At 41.9% G+C, this 21,902-nt stretch overlaps 1 protein-coding gene across 1 annotated transcript in view; it reads right to left on the bottom strand.

Moving 5' to 3' along the window:
- LOC146977016 (netrin receptor UNC5D-like) overlaps positions 1–21,902 on the bottom strand; it is a 184,858-nt gene that overhangs the window by 24,076 nt on the left and 138,880 nt on the right. The window contains exons 5-9 of the mRNA XM_085792877.1: positions 10,120–10,294; positions 8,784–8,951; positions 5,590–5,754; positions 5,150–5,182; positions 1,737–1,922 (exon numbers count right to left, since the gene is read on the bottom strand). Coding sequence (XP_085649003.1) covers positions 1,737–1,922; positions 5,150–5,182; positions 5,590–5,754; positions 8,784–8,951; positions 10,120–10,294 — 727 coding nt within the window. The remainder of the gene's footprint in view (positions 1–1,736; positions 1,923–5,149; positions 5,183–5,589; positions 5,755–8,783; positions 8,952–10,119; positions 10,295–21,902) is intronic.

Genomic DNA, 21,902 nt, shown 5'->3' with positions numbered 1-21,902 from the left:
TTATATCATAATAGCATCTGACTGTGGCACCAGGCGAGGCTACAGACCTCATTTGATATCCTGAGGTTTTTTCCTCTTTGAACCTCAAGCGTCGAACTCACTTGAAATAATTGCAAACGCAGTTACTGAGTTATATTTCAATTTGCTGTTTGACAAAAACAAAAACAATATATTTTTTTTGATTATGACATGACCATATTTGTATATAATATTTTGAGTGCACACACAAAATGTAATGTGTTGTGTTGTCGTGGCTGCAGGGATCCTTATGAACACACCACTGTGTTTTCAATTTCCTCCTGAACAACCTCTTATTGCAAAGTCAAGTACCTTTAGATGGTGAAGAGGCAAAAACAGACCACTTCAAAAATCACGCACACCCCCTTTACATGTACCAACTCTCAGCCTCTTTATTTCTTCTTTTTCCCTAAATCGAGTACAAATCAAAATTTAAATCGGCGCCTGTACTGGATATAAATAAGTTAGAGGAGAAAATACCTGCGGCTGTCATATCGCAGCAGGAATGACAGACGCATCTCAACTCCACTCTCTAATTTATGGGGTGTGATTATGCATGAATCATTTAATTACATCATCAAATGTGACACCACCAGACTACAGCAAATTAACAACACAACTCTCTACACACACCCCACTGGTTTAAACTAGTGTGGATGCATACAGTGAAATATAGAGGACGTCCTCCTCAGCATGTCCGCAAACTCTTAATTATATTATACTGTATAACCACCAAACCTTTGATGATTTCTTTTTCTGAGCAAAAACAACTTCACATAACATCTGTCCCTTCTGATTTTTATTCTGCAGTGTGGATACAGTTAGGAAATAAAGTTTCTGCTGTAGATTTAAAGGACGTGTGTCTCCTTCCAGCCGTAAAAAAAAACAAAAAAACCGATGGTGCAGTTAACCTTCATGTCTGAGGGAGTTCTCATCAATTCTCCAGCATCTAAACCCAGTGCATCACAGAGCACTATAAGCTTCATCATTGCTCTCTGTGTGGCTCCGTGGGTTGGATCTACTACCTACAGGCGGGAAGAAACAGCCATCTTATGTTTTTCATTTATAATTGATACAAAGCTCCAAACAGCCTCACCATCATCGCCAGTATCCAGGAACTTCCTCACCTCGTCTCCCCACTGATGCTTTCAGGCGCTGAATGAACTTGATTATTTGACATATTTCATTTGGACTGTAATGTTTTGTTGCGTGCGTCTTAGTTTTTTTTGTATTGTGTGGTTGTGTTGTCCTTGTTTTTGATTGTTTGAATCAAATTAAGAGATTTCAGCCTGATTAAAGGGACAATGAGGAGTTTGTATTTGGTTAGAAAAAAGTGTCATAATAATGTGGATGAATCTAAGTTACCCACACTTGTTAATGGGTCCATTTTCGATAAATATATTGTTTCGTCTTTATTGTTATTTTGTTATTATTTTGTTATTACTGCGGAATAACGCCGCCGAATCGCCGTTTATGGAACTTATGGAACTACGACGGTATCTGATTCATCATTCTTGATTTGAAAACATTCTTTTCGCTTTCGTCCGTCTTGCGCCGGTCCAAGAATCACCGTGTGCACGGAGGCTCATGGGAAATGTAGTGTGAAAACACTTCGCTTTCCAAAACTCCTCGTTGTCCCTTTAAATGAAGATTAAATCCAAGTAAAAGTCTGCTGTGGAGGAGCCTGAGTCACTGCACCCTCGCCGTCGTTGTCTCACCTTGACGAGACGTCTTAAAGCTGAAGGACTGGAAGCCCCCGGTGAGGGCGGACGAGTCGATGACGTCCACGCCGTACTCGCTCTGGCTCCTTCGATAAAGCGTGACGGCGACGATCAGCAGCACCACCGTCACCACCCCGGCTGCCAGGCCCGAGTACAAGGCCACGTCGCTGCTGTTCTCCACACCTTGGAAAGTTGGAGTCAGAGTCAGAGACAGAAACACGTTGTTAGTGACTTTTTTCTTCTGACACTTCTTTTTTTTTTGTCTGCTGAGTCTTAATTAGGAATCTTTCCCCCTCCCAAAAATAAAACCTGTGTTGCTGAGGAATTTCAGCTGAGCTGAACTTGTGAAAGTCTAGGAGGCAAGTCTACCTTGGTTTTCAAACTACTTTAGCGCCTTTTTTGTTTTCTATTCCGTATCTGCCGTGCCTCCTGATACACAGCTTCATTGTTCTATCCCAGAGTGTTAAAGCTACTAATGAGAAACCTCGGAAGGAAAAGCGATTATAATCAACCCAGCACCTGACTGTCATTTCAAACACTGCTTGGCTCTGGTGTTGCAGGCACTCTGCTTTCCACTGGGATAATGTGACAAAACCAATTCATTAAATTAGCTCATCTGCGATGATTATGCTCTATCTGGTCCCACCAGTGCTGTGGCGTCCAAGTCCACAAAGGAAAAGAATGAGTGGGAAATAAAGGAGCTGCTAGCTTGTTCTCGCAAGATAATGAGATCTGTGCTGAAACAGGACATGCTGAGAAATCCTCTAAGTAACCTGAAGCTCAAATGAAGAGAAACTGACAAAATATGCAAAGCGGCATTAACAGCTACAGTAGCGGGTTAATTGAGGGCTTGGGAAGTTTTGGCAGCCTGGCTGGATTCTTCCTCTTGTTTCTGACAAACACAAAAAAAACACACAACTGTGTTAAAGGACGACTTAGGAGAACATGTGCCAGCAGCTTAGTAGGTATCAAATTGATTTTTCACTGCACCAACTACCACGCAACACTAATCAACACATAAACGGCCCATTACTCTACACAGCAATTATGCACAAAGTGATGAATATGCAGCGGTAAACCACAGGCTGCTTGGCATGAAATGCTTCATCAGATGCATCAAAAATAATAGCATTAGTGGGAGTACAGTACAAAGTGACAGTCTGGGTTGTTTGATGCTGTGTGTGTGTGTGTGCTTACAGTAGCTTTCCAGTCGTCAGTGTTATACCTGCAGTAGATTCAGCTCAGTGTGCTGCTGGTTCAGAGAAGCAGCAGGAGCACCAGCACAGAAACTGAGTGATGGGCGGCTCCACTAAAAAGAGTTCTAGCTACTTACAAAAAAAAAAAAAAGCTAATAGAAGTTGAAGCTGCTAGTGTCGTTTATTCTGAATATTTTCACTTCTGCATTGTCAAACATGACTTTTCTACTATATTACTATGCATAAGCACAACTACAGTGCTCTGTATTTCTCCACAGTTTAGCTCAGACTAAATGAAGGTGCACTTATGTGGAGGGATACGGTACTTTAACAGAGTAAAAAAACATTGTTCCAAAAGAGAGGGTCATTTGACACAAATCACTATCACAAACTGAGGTAATAATAAGTTGGAAGCAGTTGAACTAGTTTCATATAGGGATATTGTAATATATTAGTGAAGACAAAACTTGTGATATTTAAAAAAAATGAAATATCAATATTGTGCTGATAACAGACATATGATAATATGGTGATGGCAGATGTTTGGCCTTGTGGTTCTTTGGTTTATCAGTTGTTTTTACACCATGGAGGTGGGTGTAGGTGTAATTGTTCGGTATAAATGAATGTAACAAATGAATTCAATGGCACTAGCAATGAACTGCTCTCAACTTTTTATTTTTATTTTTTATGTTTAATTGTGTTCTAACCGTTTCCTTTTGTTTTTAATGAAATATGTATTTCTCTTATGGTGAGCCGGAGGCAATTTTCCATGATGGTGGACAATTAAGTTTTATTGTATTGTATTGTATTGTATTGTATTGTATTGTATTGTATTGTATCTGAGTTTGAAGAAATCACATTGAGGTAAATTCATTAATTATTTGGGGAAGCGATAGTCGTGTGTAGAGAAAATCTAACATGCACAAGTGCTCGGGTTCAAATACTGTTAAAGACCATTAACACCACTTAATGGAGTGAAAGTGACATGATTCAACATACAGTATGTCATTACGTTAAAGTGGGACTGGATGTCAGGGGTGGAGAGAACGCACACTAACCACCACCATCATCATCATCATCATCCTCTGACTAAGACACAGAAACCACACACAGAAATTCATTTCACTTGTATTTGCTGCTCATTATTCATACAAGATGTGTTCTGTCTGTCTGTTGGGACACCGATATCTCAGATAACTATCTATTTTGAATACAGGTGCATTCATAATGAGTGACACCGACTTTTTTTTTTCCTTCCCCACAGAACTAGTACACCTGTCACAGTGATTGGTTCCTCTCACATCAAGGCGACCTGCAAACCATTAAAAAGCTGAGTGTCGTTTTATTCAAAGAGGAAAATCACTGATTTCCACGGCTGAACGGCCCGTCAGATGTTTCCCTCACATGCTGCCTGTTCTCCATGCTGAATCGATGATAAAGGCTCTGCTGAGTGTTCGTGCTAACCCCCCTCGTCAAACCTGGACTTAATGCTACTATAGTAGTAGACGGTGCAGTCTGGCATAAACTAAAACAAGCAGTCCTTGAATGCACCATTTGTTATGTCTTTGGTCACTGTGTACAGACAAAGTCAGGAGTTGATAATCTTTAAAGGGATAGTTCACCCAAAATTCAAATTTCACTCATCATCTACTCACCCTCATGTCGAGGGCTGAGAAATGTTCATGAGAAATTGTTCTGAAAAAAATTAAATAAGTATATGTTTTAAGCTTGTTTGTAGCAGAAGCTCCCAGCACTGCTCTTCCTGGTCCGTGCAAATCTCGCACGATTTGCATTGACACCCTGTTTAAGGCTCCGCAAATCGTGCAAGATTCTGGCAGAGCAACACTGGGAGCCTCCGCTACAAACAAGCTTAAAACATATACGTTTTTATTTTTTTAATAATTTTTTCGGAACAATTTCTCATGTTGGGGTTTCAATACAAGAGGGACATTACAGACGAGCACTATGGTGGATGTTTTTTTGGTGTGTCTTTTTGGACGAAGAAAGGTGAGCTCCGTTCGCAACCGTCATATGGACATGCAGTGCTGCACGGAGCCCCGCTGTAACTCAGAGAAGGCACGGAGGACTCTGAAACTTCTCCCAGCCCTTAGTCGACATGAGGGTGAGTAGATAATGAGTGAAATTTGAATTTTGGGTGAACTATCCCTTTAAAATAAGGTGAGAGTAGGAAGTGGAAGCTGAGGAGAAACTCACCCTGCGGCTTAGCATCATGTAGCAACTTTCGATCTGCAAAGACAGAGAAACATCAGACTTTGACAGTTTCTCTATGACCTTTTCTCAGCACTACAAGTGTTTGTTTATTTAATGACTACTCCTTTGTGTGTGTGTGTGTGTATGCATCCATGCCTGCGCGCACACTCCCTGTGTTCTGTACGTGGAGTGGACTGGATGAGTAATGAAGATGAATGAGGGCGCTGGTAATGAGCATGATTATAATGACGATCATGATCTAGCCCACACTGCCAAAAAATTATGAACAGTAAATCTATAATGGCACAGTCCCTGCACACAGTGGGACTGACGCTAATGATGTTAAACTGTCTGTTTTTCTCTCACTGTGAACCGGCGGAGAGAGGAGAGGATGAGGTGATGGTGATGATGATGATGATGATGATGTCGATGATGCAACTCACTCTGCGTGCACAGGCCGCCCGTGCAGTTGTCCGTGGCCAGCGCCACCCCGTCACACAGCCGCCCGCCGTGTTTGGGCTCCGGGGCCGTGCACTCTCTGCTGCGCTGCCTCTCGCAGTCCGAGCTGCACAGCGACCACTCGCTCCACTCGCCCCATCCGCCGTCAACTGACCAATCAGACACAAAGACAAAGGGTTAAAAGCTCCTCTTCTCCTTACAAATACAGTTTGTTTTAATGTGAATAAAAAGTAAAATCAAAACATTGATGTGAAATGTACACAGATTCCACTGTGACTCTGTTAATGAAACTTTGGTTCATTTATTCTGGTCTGGCCCACACACCAGAGTAAACTGGTGGCTGTTTTTATCAGTGATCATATTTACCCCCAGTTTAATTTATGCTGGAAAAATGTTTTGTTTGGTTACACTGAATGAATGAATTGATAAGAATCTCAATTCCCAGTTTTACTTGATTTATTTGTTAATTATTTTATCCAAATTTCACATACAAAAATCTACATTTGCAGGCAAGAAGACACATTTTCTGGAACTTTCTGCATATGTTAAACAATACCTCTGATTGTGAAAATAAAAAAGCTGTTAAAACATATGATCTATTTAAACTTTACAAAATATGAATTGGATAAATATTTCCTTTTTTCTTCCTTTGTATGTTTATATATTTTATAATGTTATACACTGTGTTGTTGTCAATAAAACTATTAATATATACGTAGGCTACATATATGATTTTTTTCTGTGCGTGTATATGTGTATGTATATACTGTATATATATATACTATATATACACACGCACAGAAAAAAAGTAAAATCAAGAGAACAGATGGCGACTTCTCACAGCAATTAGCGTTAGAATCAGCAGAATTAGCTGTTGTGCTAATGCAAACTCTGTTTTACTACTGTTAGGTTTATTTTAGGTTTATTTTGTACAAGAGAATATAGGTTTTTAGTGGGAAAATATTCAAATATACAGACTAAACTGAGTCATTTAATAGTTTTCTGGAACTTCATTAGAAAACACTCAAGTTAGCAGCGACTGCACCTCTAACTTTCCAAAAAAAAAAAAAAAGTGAAAACAACCAACATTTTCTTCCTCAGGGAGCCGAAATATTGTGCCGCCTTGCTGACTCGGAGCATAGAGACACTCTGTTTATGCCACACTCCATCAAGTCTCCTTTCCACCTCCAAACGCTCTCAAGTTCCCTTCTTCCTTGCTAATCTAAACGCAAATGCACTCTGTTTATGTTCAGAAGTCAGATGCAGAGAAAGAATCCTTCAGAAGTAGGCTGTTGGCAAAGAGGAGATAATGTTTGGAGGAGTGCACTGCCTGCCCCTGATAACTTTTTTTTCCTTAAACCTGATGAGCATTCTCCTTTATACTGGTGCTGTGGTTGAAATCATAAATTTGGGGCTTGTCTAGAAAAAACACTTGGGCAGAGCAGATTACACGGCACTTCTGATAACTGGAACTGCTGCTCAGCTCTTCCTCTAACCAACTTATAAGCTCCGCCTGTTTGTTTTTCACCCCCCTCTCTCCGTTTATTTCCCCCATACGTTTTCTCTTCATTTGCTATTTTTCCATGGTCTGCTGCTTTAGATTTCAGATGCGGACCTCCGTCACTATCAGCAGTGGAAACATGTGACGCATTCATGGTGAAATGTAAGTAGTTCAAAAGGAGACTAAAGCTAACTACAAAGCGCAGCCTGAGGCTTTCAAACATGTTTCCTTCCTTCCAGGCAAGTCGCTACTTTCTATTAATTTCAGGTATTTTAAAGACAGAGAGCATCACAGAGACCATTTTGTTGCCTTTCGTTTTCCCCCCCGCGCATTTACCTTATTGTTGTGTGATAACGCACATGTGAGTAGAGAGAGCCCCTTTTCATGCTGATGCATTCAAGGACGAGCTGCTCAAATCCCCAGAGATGTCTGCCAGCAGCAGCAGTTGCAGTAGTTTAACATTTTTTGGGAAAACACTCGTTTGATTTCTTGAGAGGAGTCTGAGAGGATCAAAGCTGGAGGCGGTTAGCTTAGCTTAGCTTAGCGTAGCATAAGACAGGAAGCAGGAGGACAGAGTTAGCCTAGAGTAGATAAATCCACCTAATTACGTCTAAGTATCTAATTAATAACAGTTGTTAAATATGCACAAAGTTTGGTATAAAATAACAATGTGTGGGAGTTTGTGTGCAGCAGGATGTTGACAGCTTTACTGTCCTCACACAACATAGGTTGACAGATGTAGCGTCTTCATGCAAAACATGTTTAAAGGGATACTCCACCCAAAATCGATAATTCACCAATATACTCACCGTCATGCCAAGGAAGGGTCTGGAGAACTTTCGGAGTCATCAAAATGCTTTAGTTGGAGTTCCAGGGGGGGGTCCGGCTGGCGACGGATTTTCATATAATGGCGGCGGATAGAGTTCACTTTTGAAGAGAGCAGTAGCTCTCAGTGGCTCTGTTGATGTTTGTGCAAATGCGCAAGATTCGCTGTGAGATGTTCGTTCGTCGTCGTAAACCATTGGATGTATGATGTACGGAAGAACATCTCGCGCAGCCACTGGGAGCTACTGCTACAACAAGGCTAAAAACAGAGATCACATTATTTTTTTCCGAACAACTTTTTCATGTGGCGGCCTCAGGACACTTGGGTCAGTACAGACAAGCAGTATGGAGGTATCTGGATGTTTCATAGTCTGTGTTTTGGATGATTCAAAAGTGAGCACAATCCACCGCCACTATATGAAAATCTGTAGCCAGCCGGACCCCCCCTGGAACTCCAAAAGCGTTTTGATAACTCGGAAAGTTCTCCCAACCCTTCCTTGGCATGACGGTGAGTAGAAAATTGGTGAATTATCAATTTTGGGTGAAGTATCCCTTTAAACAAGTCAAATATTGCATACAATTAAACAATGAATGGGCCAACAAAAGAAGAGGAAGTACTGAATCAAAGTAGCAGAAAAGAAACTACAGTATATTGTATAAGTTATATACACGAACAGCTGCAGAGTTTGCCTGAATACCACTTCAGTCCACTTTCCCAGCATGTGAACCTTTTTATGTCAGTGGCTTTTCATTAAAACACCACCAACTGCGGCCTGTGAAGTTGGAGGACGTTCACGCTTTAAAGCTGCTGCTCAGACACTGACAGCGCGTGGACGGCGTCCCTGCGCTCACCTGGACACAGCGTGTTGCAGGTGCTTTTCTGCACCGACATGCCCTCGCAAAACGCTCCCCCGTTGAGAGGAGCCGGGTTTGTGCAAGTGCGGGACCGTTTCTGCACGCCGCGACCGCAGCGCACGTTACAGGGCGACCAGTCTGTCCACGATGACCACCCACCGTTCACTGTGTGAGAGGGAGAGAGAGAGATGACAGCTGGAGATGGTAAAAAAAAATTCAAAAAATCTGTCCTATATTCTGTGGATAACAATGTACAGTATTAGTGTGTTTACATCACAGGAGATCAATCAGATGTGACAACAAACGCCTCATCAGGGGAGGGGAAGGAAAAACACAGAGGTGTCTCTGACATGATGATCAATGATGTCTTCCCTTTCCATCTACTTCCTCCTGTGATTTGTTGCCTGGAATAATGTGGCATGATTGACTAATCAGCTCATTTGCTGTCACAGGAAAGGCAGAAATACTAGCATTCAACCATTGTACATCTGTCTGAGGCTACTGGGAATAGTCATCCTGTCAGAGACTTCATTACCGCTGTGGAAATTAATGATTGATGGGCCTCAGCAACGGGGTGTCAGATAGAATCAGATGTATTTGTACAAAAGCTAAATGCCCTTCGTCAGGGGGGAAAAAAAGAAAAAGCGGTTGTATGAGAGGTTGGTTAAAACGAGCATCAGAAATCCTCCAATTAACAAGGTGTTCCTGTAGTGTGAGAGGAGGCAGCGCTAGAATGACATTACGATTTCACTTACTTGCCTTTGTCTCGGCGCAGCTCGCTTCAGGGCTGTAAAAATGCTGGAAACACTGCGTGCTGGCCTGCAGCAATACAAAGTGCTTTACACAAGGTGTTTAGCGCTGGCAGATAAAAGGCAAGGAGCTGTGACAGCCCACGTCACTGCCTTTCCATCATTAATAATTGAGTTATTGTAAATATTGTGCCTGTGTCTCCTTGTTTTTACACATGAGGGATCACTCGCCCATTACCTGCTCATTAGACTCTTGAGAGAGAAAAAAGAAAAAAAGGCCACACGTTGCGGTTTTAGCTCGGCTTTTTATATTAATGACTTTGGGGAATTTGCTTGAGGTGCTTGTTCGACAGGCTGCTTCTGTAGCGAAAGCTGATATTTTGATGCAGGCAAGAAAAGCTGTTTGACATTGTTTTGATCATTTGCAGTGAAAACCTGAAGCGCTTTCTTGTCAGGTCCTCTTCTTTTATTTTTTTTGGGGGGGGCTGAGACAGGATCTAACCTTAGATGCATTTTTCTTTTGAACAATTTGAATAAAAAGGAAGGAGGGATATCAGGAGTTTGACTTTTTTTTTTTCTCCTACCGTAGACGACAACGGTGGCTGTGGCGCTGCGTCTTTTGGCCACGATGTTGCTGGCGACGCAGGTGTAGTTCCCCGAATCAGACAGACGAGCCTCCTGGATGATGAGATTGTGGTCGCCTCTGGTGTCGGTGATGCCGTCAGAGTTCAGCAGCTCCTCGTTTTTCAGCCATTCCACCTGAAATCAGCAGAGAGAGTGTGTACACAGACACACACAGACACTGGTGGTGACTCAACGGGCTAAAGGTTTGTATGTGGGCATAAACACGTTGGAAGATGAAAGCTGAAATAATGAGATCAGCGCTTAAACCAGTTTATGCAACAGTGCTGCAATAAATCCCACATTCAAGAAGGTTTGAGGTTAAAGCGATTCAGAAAGCTGCTGCTCCAACTTCAGGATCTTTTTGGGGGGGGTTTAATTTGCGGAGCTGTTGAACCGTAGACTGTGGCTCAGGAGGAAGAGTCAGGCCTGATGCCATTTCCCACTGATGCCCTCTTACCTACCCCCTCCTCCACCAACACCCCAATACAACCACTAATCCACAATATGTCAGCATCTGCATCATAATGCATTGATATTAGATGAGCTGGAAAAAGGTTCAACTAATTCGCCCCTGCTCAATGTCTTTGCAGATCCATCTGGAGAAGAATAGGCAGGCTTAACACAATGATGTCAGAGACACGATGTCTAGCAGCTTGAGACGTGGTCTAGTCTTAGCCAGGTTAGCATCAGACATGAAAACAAGTAAAAATGTGGATGCAAATCAGCAATAATGATGCAACGCTAGCAAACAAACAAACAGAACACTGGTGACCAAACGTGACGTGAAATGGTTATCTTAAAATCCTTTGGTTGCTTGCCACGAGCTGCTCAGAGCTACGCTTCGAAGGCTCATGGGATTTCTTGGTTTCCCTCATCAAACTCATCACACAATCCAACAACTCCAAAATGCTCTGGTGGACAAGTTGTGACCTGCACATTCACCACGCTATGAGATAATAACAGAACGTTATGAGACAGAGTTGTTTTCCAAGCAAATTCAGAGACTGTTTGCTGAAAACTGCCTCTGAAGGAAACTCGTATCAGCAGTTTTGCATGAATTTACCTCTAAAACAACTCTGTCTTGTAACGTTGTGTTATTATCTCATAGCGTGGTGAATGTGCAGGTCACAACTTGTCCACGAGAGCGTTTGAGTTGTTGGATTGTGTATTTGATGAGTTTGATGGGAAACCAGGAAATCCGTAGCGTAGCTCTGAGCGGCTCTGCTCCACCGTTCTAAAAATAGCTTGCACCGACAATTAAAGGTAACAAACCTACTCCCTAACTATAGGGATTATGGACCAATATGCCAAAATGTTGAACTATCCCTTTAACCCCACTCCTTCCTTCAAAAAAGAGACTAAGGATGTCTCTACCCTGAAGGGAATGTGCCTCCCAAGTCTCCCGATAATCATTAGGCCGGAGGTTTGATTCCCAGCTCCACTGGTCCACGTGCTGAAGCTCCCTTGTGGATGTCTGTCTGTGTACAGGTGTGATGTATGACAGCGAGTATGGATGTGATGTATAAAAAGTATAAATGTATTGTAAAGTACTTGGAGTGGTCTCTGAGATCAGAAGAGTGCTCTGTAAGTGCAGTCCATCCATTTACCAGCTGTATCACTCAATCCAGAGAGGTGTCTGTAATATTTCCTAACCCCTCAGTGATAAAAATGGGGTGCACAAAATAATAGGAACACCTGTCAGTACTACTACATAAGGTTAGAAGAGACTGATTCTCATTGTGAGATTAGTAGGGGGGGCTAGCGGGGGAAAAAAAAGAAACAACATTGAGTGACACGGGCTTGGCGGGAGCGATGCAGCGTAGGTAGGTCACATCCTCTGCCGTTACCGATTCAGTGGCCGTGTAGCGAGTGAAAGTAATAAGGAATTACAAAATAAAGGACGCTCTGCTGATGCTCCTCTCCGCGCATGACTGGCCCTGTAAATTGCTATTAATGTGCCACTGGCTTGAGCTTTTCATTGAGAGAGACGAGCTGGGGCATGGGGGAGTGGGGTTTGATTTATGGCAGTGTATTTGAGGATTAAAAACTCCGCCCCACTGGGAGCTCCATATGTTTGTGCACGGGGTTGCACTCCAGAGCATTTGTGTGTATGTGTGTGTCAATGTATGTGTGTGTGTGTGTTTGTTGAGAGTGTCCATTTGCCAAGGGAATGTAACAACAGCCAACAAACTCAGAGATTGCTTTGCTCTTTCCAAGCACCCTGGGTGAAAAAAATTGAGCGAGGGGGGAAATCAATAAATCAGGAGTCACGTTGTCACAAGCGTTTTTTTTTTTTCCTCCTTCCTTTTTTTCTCCCTTTGATGGCTCGAGAAGTCTTTCATCATGTGCCTTTAATTTAACTTTTTTCATCATTTGGCTGCACAGCTTTCAAGACAAACCGAGCGACCACACTGGCTTGCTGCATCGGTCACTCCATCAACCCCAAACCCTCCTCCCCTTCCCCCTTTTCTTTATATTTCTCGCCTTTCACCATTTCACACCTTCAATGTCTAATCAGCTCTTGTGTTGCCGTCTGTGCTGTATTATATCCTGCACAGCTGCTAACATCAATTTACTCCATTGCAGCAGCAGCAGCAGCCAACGTTCAACTTCCCACAAAAGGAAAACGGTGCAGACTTTTACTTTGTTCAGACAAAATCTGCTTTTATATTATGGTTTTTCAGATCTATCATTATTATCTACCCGTCAGTCTACAGAAACCCTGGTTTAGTATTGTTGCTCTCTCTCAGACTGTGCAAAGTTTACCTTCTCCTACTGTCTGCAGCCTTATCTACTATCTATGAAGAAGGGAATTAACCTTGACAGGGAGGAGGTTTTGTGCTTTGTCACCTTCTCTGGGCGACAGAGACGAGCTTTGTTGTTGTTTTGAACCAGGGTCACATTTTACATAGTCTGTGTGTTATTTGTTGTATTTGAAAAGATTCCAGCTCAAAGGCGTCTCTAATGTCATCGAGAGACACAGCCTTTAGATGTTGCTGAGCTGATAATGAACCGAGAGCCGACTCCGAGCTGACCGACGGGTTGTGCAGCCTCACACATAGGCAACAAATTACATTTTAGAGGAAGATTCGTAGGCTCATACGGCTCCAGGATTATTGCTTTAGTGTTATATTGTCACTCTGGATGAAACACTGGCTATTTTTAAGTCAGCTGTCTGTGTTGTTATGATGTGGGGAAATGTCACATTAATTACTAAGTCATCTAAGGACAGTCAGTAAGTGTTGTAGAGTCAGCTTTGTAACTACAAACACTATATCAATCCAAGACAAATTGCTACGGAGCATTAAGTTAAAGGAGATCATATTACTTTGAAATGCTCTTGGAGTTTGGTTAAGGAAAAAAAACAAAAAAACAACTATAAATAAAAGCCATTTTCCTGCAGGCAGCTCCAAACAAGTGTGATGGAGTAATATGATGTGGGAAATTCACTGAATTGAAAATTAACCCTCAAACCTTTGTTCACTCCTGACACGTATTCAGATGTGGTGCATATTTATAGATTGGTGGCAAAATTGAACTCGACACATACATAAGATTTCACCATTATGCAATTTAAATTAAATATATCTCAACATTTAGTGGATAATATGTCACCTCAGGAAACGCAGGAGTATAACTACATACACTGCCTGAAGCAAAAAGGAAAAAAAACAAAACAAAAACTAACTTGGGTGTGGGTTATCCTGTATTACAACGGCATATCTAATTTCTATCACGGTGTAGCGAGTGGAAAAATAATGAGTTGGATAAATGTGCAGCTACTGTCTATTCATCAGCAGTTTCACATTAATCATTAAACGCTGCGTAGAAGTGTTTCTCCTCATTTACAGTGTACTGCGATGACGCTTGTGCATTAAATCTGTGTTACTCATAGACCTGTGTGTGTGTGTGTGTGTGTGTATGTGTGTTGAATAAATCCAGTGGACATAATAACCTGGATACTTTACAATCTATTACAATTAATGCATGACCTTATTATCCTTGAGATGGATCAACAGTCATTTGCCAAGGTCAAAAAAAAAGAAAACAAACCCTGAAAATAAGATCGGTCATTAAATTAGTTCTATTGACGAGGAGTTGAACATATTATAAATTATATATATCACACTGCAGACGTAGCAGGGCTCTCCACCAGGTAATAAATTCTACATTACAGGAAAAGAAGAAAATCTATCACGAGTATCAGCGAAATGAATTTAATGTGTTGAGTCAGGGTCATTAAAACCATACCGCTTGAACTGCAACTGTATAAATATATGTATGTGAGTGAGTGAGTGATAAAGTTAAGTTAAGTTACCATTGATGGAGTTTTGGAGTTTCCCTATTGGCTGTTGCTCTTACAACACAAATATGTGCATTAATTGTCTATAATGTCACCAGGGGATTTACAGTGCAGTGCTGCCAACTTAGAACTTTTGTTACTATAGTAACCAACACTTTTTAGACCACTTCAAGGGATAGTTCAACATTTTGGCAAATTGGCCCATTGCCATGATCCCTACAGTATAGTCATAGCAGTAAGTTTGTTACCTTTAATTGTCGGTGCAAGCTATTTTTAGAACGGCGGAGCAGAGCCGCTTAGGCGGAGCCAAGCTGCTCAGAGCTACGCTACAGAGGCTAATGGGATTTCTTGGTTTTCCTCATCAAACTCATCAAATACACAATCCAACAACTCCAAAATGCTCTTGTGGACAAGTTGTGACCTGCACATTCACCACGCTATGAGATAATAACAGAACGTTACGAGTTTTAGAGGGAAATGCAGAGACTGCTTGCTGAAAAACTGCCCCTGAAGGCAACGTGCATCAGCGGTTTTGCATGAATTTACCTCTAAAACAACTCTGTCTCGTAACGTTCTGTTATTATCTCACAGCGTGGTGAATGTGCAGGTCACAACTTGTCCACCAGAGCGTTTTGGAGTTGTTGGATTGTGTATTTGATGAGTTTGATGAGGGAAACCAAGAAATCCCATGAGCCTCCGTAGCGTAGCTCTGAGCAGCTTGCAGCTCTGCTCCGCCGTTCTAAAAATAGCTTGCACCGGCAATTAAAGGTAACAAACCTACTCCTAAGACTATAGGGATCATGGCAATGGGCCAATTTGCCAAAATGTTGAACTATCCCTTTAAGCAACTTTATTAGGCTTTTAGAAGAAGAGAGTTGCTGGTTTTGACCCACGAATGACTGCTGGTGAACGTGTAATATTAAAGTGAGCCAAGGACGCACTTGTGGCTCCAGCCGCACAGCACTTTAACTATGGAGAGTCTTTTAATCAATTATACAAGGACATATAAGAGGCCATTTTCTGCTGCATTCTCCATGGAGGTATGTACATTATGAATGCTATGTATGCGTTATAGATACAGTGGGTGGGCAAGTGGCATGTGGTGCTGCTGCTGCTGCTTTGACACTTCAGTGGTCTGCGACACGGCTGCTGCCTCTGTTGTTCTATTTATATCTCACTGTAAAACCTCGGCTCCAGCACTAATAGTATATTGACAAGTCACGGAGATGGCATCAGATTCGGTATATGCCAATATGAGACCAGGGGACGAGCTCATGGAAATTAATAAAAACCTTCTTGTACGGTCTTGTATATGAGAAAATACTTATATATACCTGTGGCTTGAAATACACTAAGACGTGGGGAACAGTTATTATACCTGGTAAAACTGCTACTGGTTTCTTGAAATGTAAAAACTTTCATTCTCTTATCAATGTTTGCAGATAAGCAGCACAGCATGGATCCAGAAAGTAGACATGCATCGATCCGGCGTTTTCTGATACCAGTCATCCTTTATCCCACATTCATACTCCATATTTCTCACTGACTGACTGAGACTCACTGGGATATATATATATTTTTTCTCGGTTACTCCAGGCCAGGAATTACTGTGGCACAGGAAGCTGAGTTGGTGGTTTGCCATGGCTGAATAAGTGTAACTTACAGTGGAAAGATTGTTTTGTTTTTTTTACGGCCACCGACACTGTTGATATCTGTTTTATTTAATTTATTATGGATCAGTCACGTCATGGAGCCCAATCTGCATAATTAAGTCAGCGTTGGCACTCATCTCTACTAGAAAGCTCCCCTACTCACTCTCTCTCTCTATCTCGCATACAAAGTTGGGTAATTTTAAAATTCCTCCACCATTTGCCAAAAGAGTGTGTACTGTTTTCCAGCCATTGTGGCAGTAACACACACACACATACACACTTCTGAGAAGCTGGCGTCGAGCTCTCCGACTCTGCTGCTCCACTTTTCAATGAAGATTCAAGGATGCGGGCAAAAGGTTTTTTTTTGGCAGGCTCATGCAGCCCTACCTGCCCGAGTGTGTTTTTACACAGATAACAGCACAGGCTGCACACAACTGAAGACAGGAACGGTCAGGTCTGCAGAGTTTGATGAGATATTCATCAAAGTACGGGAGACTGCAAACCAGCATCATTTCTCAGTCAACAGATGATTAACTGGTAACCTAGAATCTAATTATTAATAGCTGTAGGAGGAATAGGATTAAATAAGATGATGCTTCTTCCTGCTCCTTTTCAGATACGTTAGTATTTATTCTATTATATTTGATTTGCCTCTTCTTTTATTGTATTATTTTCGATAAAGTCCCAATTCATTCATTCATTGTACTGTAGAATAAAGGTAAATCCTTATATTACACAACTATTGAAATGATTTTCAAATTCATAAAATGAAAATGAGAAAAAAGTGGTCAATTTTCCAGATCTACAGTGAAGTGATCTGACAATAGCAGACTGATGACTGGTGTGGATTTCTGGGACACTTGTGTCATCATCAGGATGTTTAAGTGGCACAATCATAGACTATTTAAGATCATTCATTTTTGTGTTTGTCAGAACCTGGCAACCACACCGAAACAGACCGACAATTTACAAATCAATCCTTCTGAGTGTTGAAGTATCAGTCACCGTGGCATCGATCTGCTCCTCACTCACTCACTCCCTTTGTTACGCTGCTGGATTGTTCAGGATGCTGCACGTCTTCGGAAAATGCTCCCAGTTTCTCTGTAGGGTGTGTGATTTCTATCGGATGCTTTGTTTGTTTAACCAGATCTTGTGTTGTATGCCATTTCCGCTTCTTTTTAAAGATATTATAGGCCTTCATTTAGATACACTGCAAAAACTCAAAATCTTTCCAAGAATAGTTGTCTTATTTCTTGTCAAAATGTCTCCATTTTGGTCAAAACTAATCTCTTTCCACTTAAAATAAGACGCATCACCTAAAAATTAACTTGTTTTTAGACAGTTTTCACTTGTTTCAAACTAATTTTCAAATCAATTTCAAAAATCTGCCAGTGAAAGCCATTTTTTTGTGCTTGTAATAAGAAAGAAAAACTTGCTCCACTATCAGATTTTTCTACTTATTTCAAGTAAAAATATGCTTGAAAAAAGTAAAAAGTGTATAAAAACAAGCTACTTTTTAATGTGATGAGTCTTATTTTAAGTATAATTAGATTTGTTTTGACTAGAAATGACATTTTGACTAGAAATAAGACAAATATTCTTGGTAAGATTTTGAGTTTTTGCAGTAGAGAAAGAGGATCGTATTGTATTAAAAGGGACTTGAACCTACTGTACGTCTGTGACTAAAATATAGAGTTTGTATTTATTCATGGGATGAAGTGTGAGGATGAAACTCCTCCACTGCTGCCAAGCCACCCTCAGAAAGAAAAAGCAACTTAAAACAGCCTCAGTGATGACAAATTTCAAACACACGTTTCAAACTGGGACGCTCTTGAACGTTTGTTTGAGGCTCATACTAATGTTATATTATGAATGAATGAGTTTGTCCCCGATTTCTAAACACACCGTTGTAAAAGGGAACATGAGCTGAGCTGAGGTAGACATCAGAAGTGGAGAGGTGTAGCTTCATTAAACCATCGTCTTCTGGCCTCATAATTGCCTCTCTAGTCTCCCTGTGATCACAGGAGTGGAATACATTTGAGCTGTCTTTGGTTAGTTTTCAGTTTTATCGCAGCAAATTCTCAAACCGAAATGAATTAAAATAATCGTCCTGCTCTGTGGTCGGTGTTCCTGTCTCATGTTTTTTTTTGCTTTGATTAATCTTGTTCGTTGAGGCCCTCCCCTCCTCTCCCCTCCTTCTCTCCTTTCCAGTGTTCGCTGCAGGAAGTGTATAAAGCCAGAGTGTGATTTGCATTCTGCGTTGGTCCTAGAGTGTCCCCTTTGGTGTGTGTGGGGGGTTGTGGGGGTGGGGAGAAGCGATAGAGAGATGCACATGCTGATGAGAAGGCAGAGAGACAGGACAGACTCAAATGAGCCTGATAAGCCAGCGCCTGGGGAGGGCAGGAAACGGATTTGCTTAATTGGTAAATTTGTTCCACTTAGATAGCAGCAACCAGTGGCGAGCTACACCACACCTAACCCATCAGGCCCATCAGGCCCATCAGGCCTGGCGGGCAGGCTGCCGGTGGCGGGCTTATGTGGCTGTGAAGGTCACAGTGTTGACCAATAAACAGCAGCAGCCGAGTTAAAAAAAAGAAAGAAAGAAAACTGAACTGAAAACTCTCTCTGCAGCATGTTTCCCCCCTGAAAGTTTCCCGTATAACTTTTGACTTGTTTGGTAACAGTTCATTTCCAGCCAGAGGAGAGCAAGCGAGAGTGCGAGAGCAAACAAAATGAAGTCATGATGTATTGAAATCAGCATCAAATGGTCAGCAGGGAAGCCGCATGTAACCGTGCAGCTGAGTTTCATTTCTCTGATAGCTTCAAGCTGTTTGAAGATGTGGAGATGAGAGAGCCGACATGCAGGCCCCGAGGAGCGCGTGTTTATTTACGGAAAAAAAGGTATCTTAAAGTTAACACACATTCACACGCTCACAATAAAAAGTATGCCCTCCTCGAGTCATCCCAATTCCTCCCCGCATCGGGCCCCGAACACTCAATTATTCTGAAAGCAAAAATGTAATGACCTACATTCGCAATCATTCAAATAGGAAGTGAAAGTGACATGAAGACGATTACAAGGCATCGCACTAGGTTTTGTTCCATCTGATTCAATTAAGGTTGAGTTTCATTAACAAGCGCCCCTCCTCTTCCTCTCACTCCCCTCTCCTGCCTGCGCCCCTCCCCGCCTTCCCAAAGCCATGTATGGCCTTTTCTCACTGCAACAATGACTTTCATGAAATCACATTAAACAAATGAGCCCTCCAAATCTGACAGCAGCATATTCTCCAGGCGGGGGTGGCTAAAAAACCCTTGTCGTGTCCTTGGTTTATCTCCGCGCTGGTCTCTGGAAATGTTATGTTTATCACTGAATAATTACATTTTAAGCACTTCAAATGACTTTGGATGAGAGGCCTTGATGATTAATTACACATGGTAAAGAATACTTGGCCAGTTAATGTGGAGATAATGATTGTAAAACTGTTTTTTTTTTTTTCCTTTTCTTTTTTTTCTTCTTGAAGTTATAGGAGACTTTACCAAAAAACTTTTAGGCCTTGTCCACACCAACCCGGGTTATTTTGCAACCGCGAACTTCCCGGTTTTACTGTTCTGTCCACAAGCAACCGTGCTTTTGGAACACTGAAACCGTGGTCTTTTGAAACTGGAGAGAAGTTTTCTGCCGATTCGGGTTTCAGCGGTTGTGTGTGGATATGACAACCGCTATTATTTCCTGAGCTGAGCTCCTCTACACATCTCTACGTAGAGGTTGTTAGCTAGAGTTAATGCTAGCTTGCTAGCTAAAATGGACAAGTTGGAAGTTGGAAGTTGTTGTTGGCATGCTGTCAGCTGTATTCGGTTGTCATATCCAGTTGCTCAACCTAATTCAACAATGAAGGCACCTGAAATAGGCAAGGCAAGGCAATTTTATAGCCCATTTTTACAAACAGTTTGTCTCAACGGGGTTTACATGGCATCATAACAACATCCTCTGCCCTTAGACCCTCACATTGACTGAGGAAAAACTCCCCGAAACCCTTTTAACAGGGAAAAATTGGAGAAACCTCAGGGTGAGCAACAGAGGAGGGATCCCTCACCCAGGACGAAATAGCAACGAAGGAGACTGCTCCTCTTGCTAGCGACCCCAACACCTGCTAGAAGAAGACAGCAGCAAAGCACCCGGCATAAACTATTTTGATTGGTTAAAACAGCCTTCCCATTTTACCTTACATCGCCACCTATTGCTGTGGCATATTACACGTACACTGCATCACTTGGTAGCGTATTTTACGGTTGCGTGTGTACAAAGTATTTTTATTACACCACGCGTGTGGATGCAGAATTTTATTTAACAAAACTTTGGTAGCAAAATAACCCGGGCTGGTGTGGACAAGGCCTTAGCCTCACAAAGCCACAAAGACACAGACGTCACTCCACTCAACTCCACTCCACTTCACTCCACTCAGCCCTCAGCAGGTGTTTCCCTCCATGACATTTGGAGCAACAGGCCGGACAATAGGCTGGCTCAGACTTGAAACCAAAACCCTGGATGAAGCAATCACTGCCTGCGGTTGTGGCAGTAAGTAAATCAAGTATTTAACAAATCTAAAGCAGAAGCGGCACCGTCTAGTTGCACAATCACGCTTGGCTTGACATTTACAACACATAATTTGTTTGTCAATACGAGTGTCAAACTCAAAGACCCATCCCGGCGCTGATATCTTTTATCTAAGTCTCCCTCCACACTGATGATTTCCTCTGTTCTCTTTTATGAAGAAGAATCAGAAGTTTCTACTATTCGAGTCTATGGCTCTGGCTCTGGCTCTTCACCGCCCCGGCTGCTGATTCAGCTTCTCTATTGTAATTCCCCCTTGATCTCAGATCAGCCTTTGACGCAGTGGATTACGACGTCTTAATCAGCTGTCTGGAAAAAAAAAACTCCGCCGGCTTCGGTGATGGAGGCTCTCATCCCGTGTGTGTCCAACAGGTTAGAGATTGTCCCCTGTGTGTGTGTGTGTGTTACGTTTGTCCCGCGCCGCGCCGCTGAAATTAAGACCTGGGTGTCGGACAAAGACATTTGCAGCTTGAACGACTCCAGACTGGAGGTCGTTCTAATAACCTTCATGGTCAGAGGAGCGCATGTATTATTAAAAGTCTCTCATATAGTCTGGGAGCCGTATCTAATGATGTTGCAGTTGTTTACTCAGAGCTGCCTTTTTCTGCTTAGGTAGTTTATTGATCTTGGGAGTATACAACAAACAAGTTCTCAGAAGAAGAAGAAGAAGAAGTGACCCCGCCACACAAATCCTCACTGCCCTTTACTGGCTATGTGTCAGTTTTAGAATTGATTTAAAGATTTTATTGCTTGTTTTTAAAGCCGTGCATGGTCAGGCTCATGCTTATACTGTATCTGTGATCTGATAAGTCACTATGATCCTTTTTGATCCCTCTGGAGACGACCACGTCTCTTCATTTCTGCTTTTTCTCTCATTATTATGGTCATGATCCATCTCCTGCAACAACTCTGTCATTATAGACTTGAATGGTTTAATGAAAGATATTCCTCCTGTTCCTTTACCTACTCTTATCACAGCCAATCATATAATAACATAAGTATTAGGCTATAATGAATACAAAGCATGCTCTCTCTCCCTCTCTCTTTATGAAAAGTGGAGCTTTGGCCATCTCAACTCTTGTCACCAATAAACTGAAGCAGGCTTAAGCTGTTTTACTACGATACATTCTCTGGTGGTCTGGCTTACAATGTGCGCAGATTATTGCCTCTATCACT

The sequence above is a fragment of the Trachurus japonicus genome, chromosome 12 (assembly GCF_045865225.1).
Source record: "Trachurus japonicus isolate A0001 chromosome 12, Traja_1.0".
Classification (NCBI taxonomy): Eukaryota; Metazoa; Chordata; class Actinopteri; order Carangiformes; family Carangidae; genus Trachurus; species Trachurus japonicus.
This window is presented reverse-complemented; position numbering and strand designations above follow the sequence as displayed.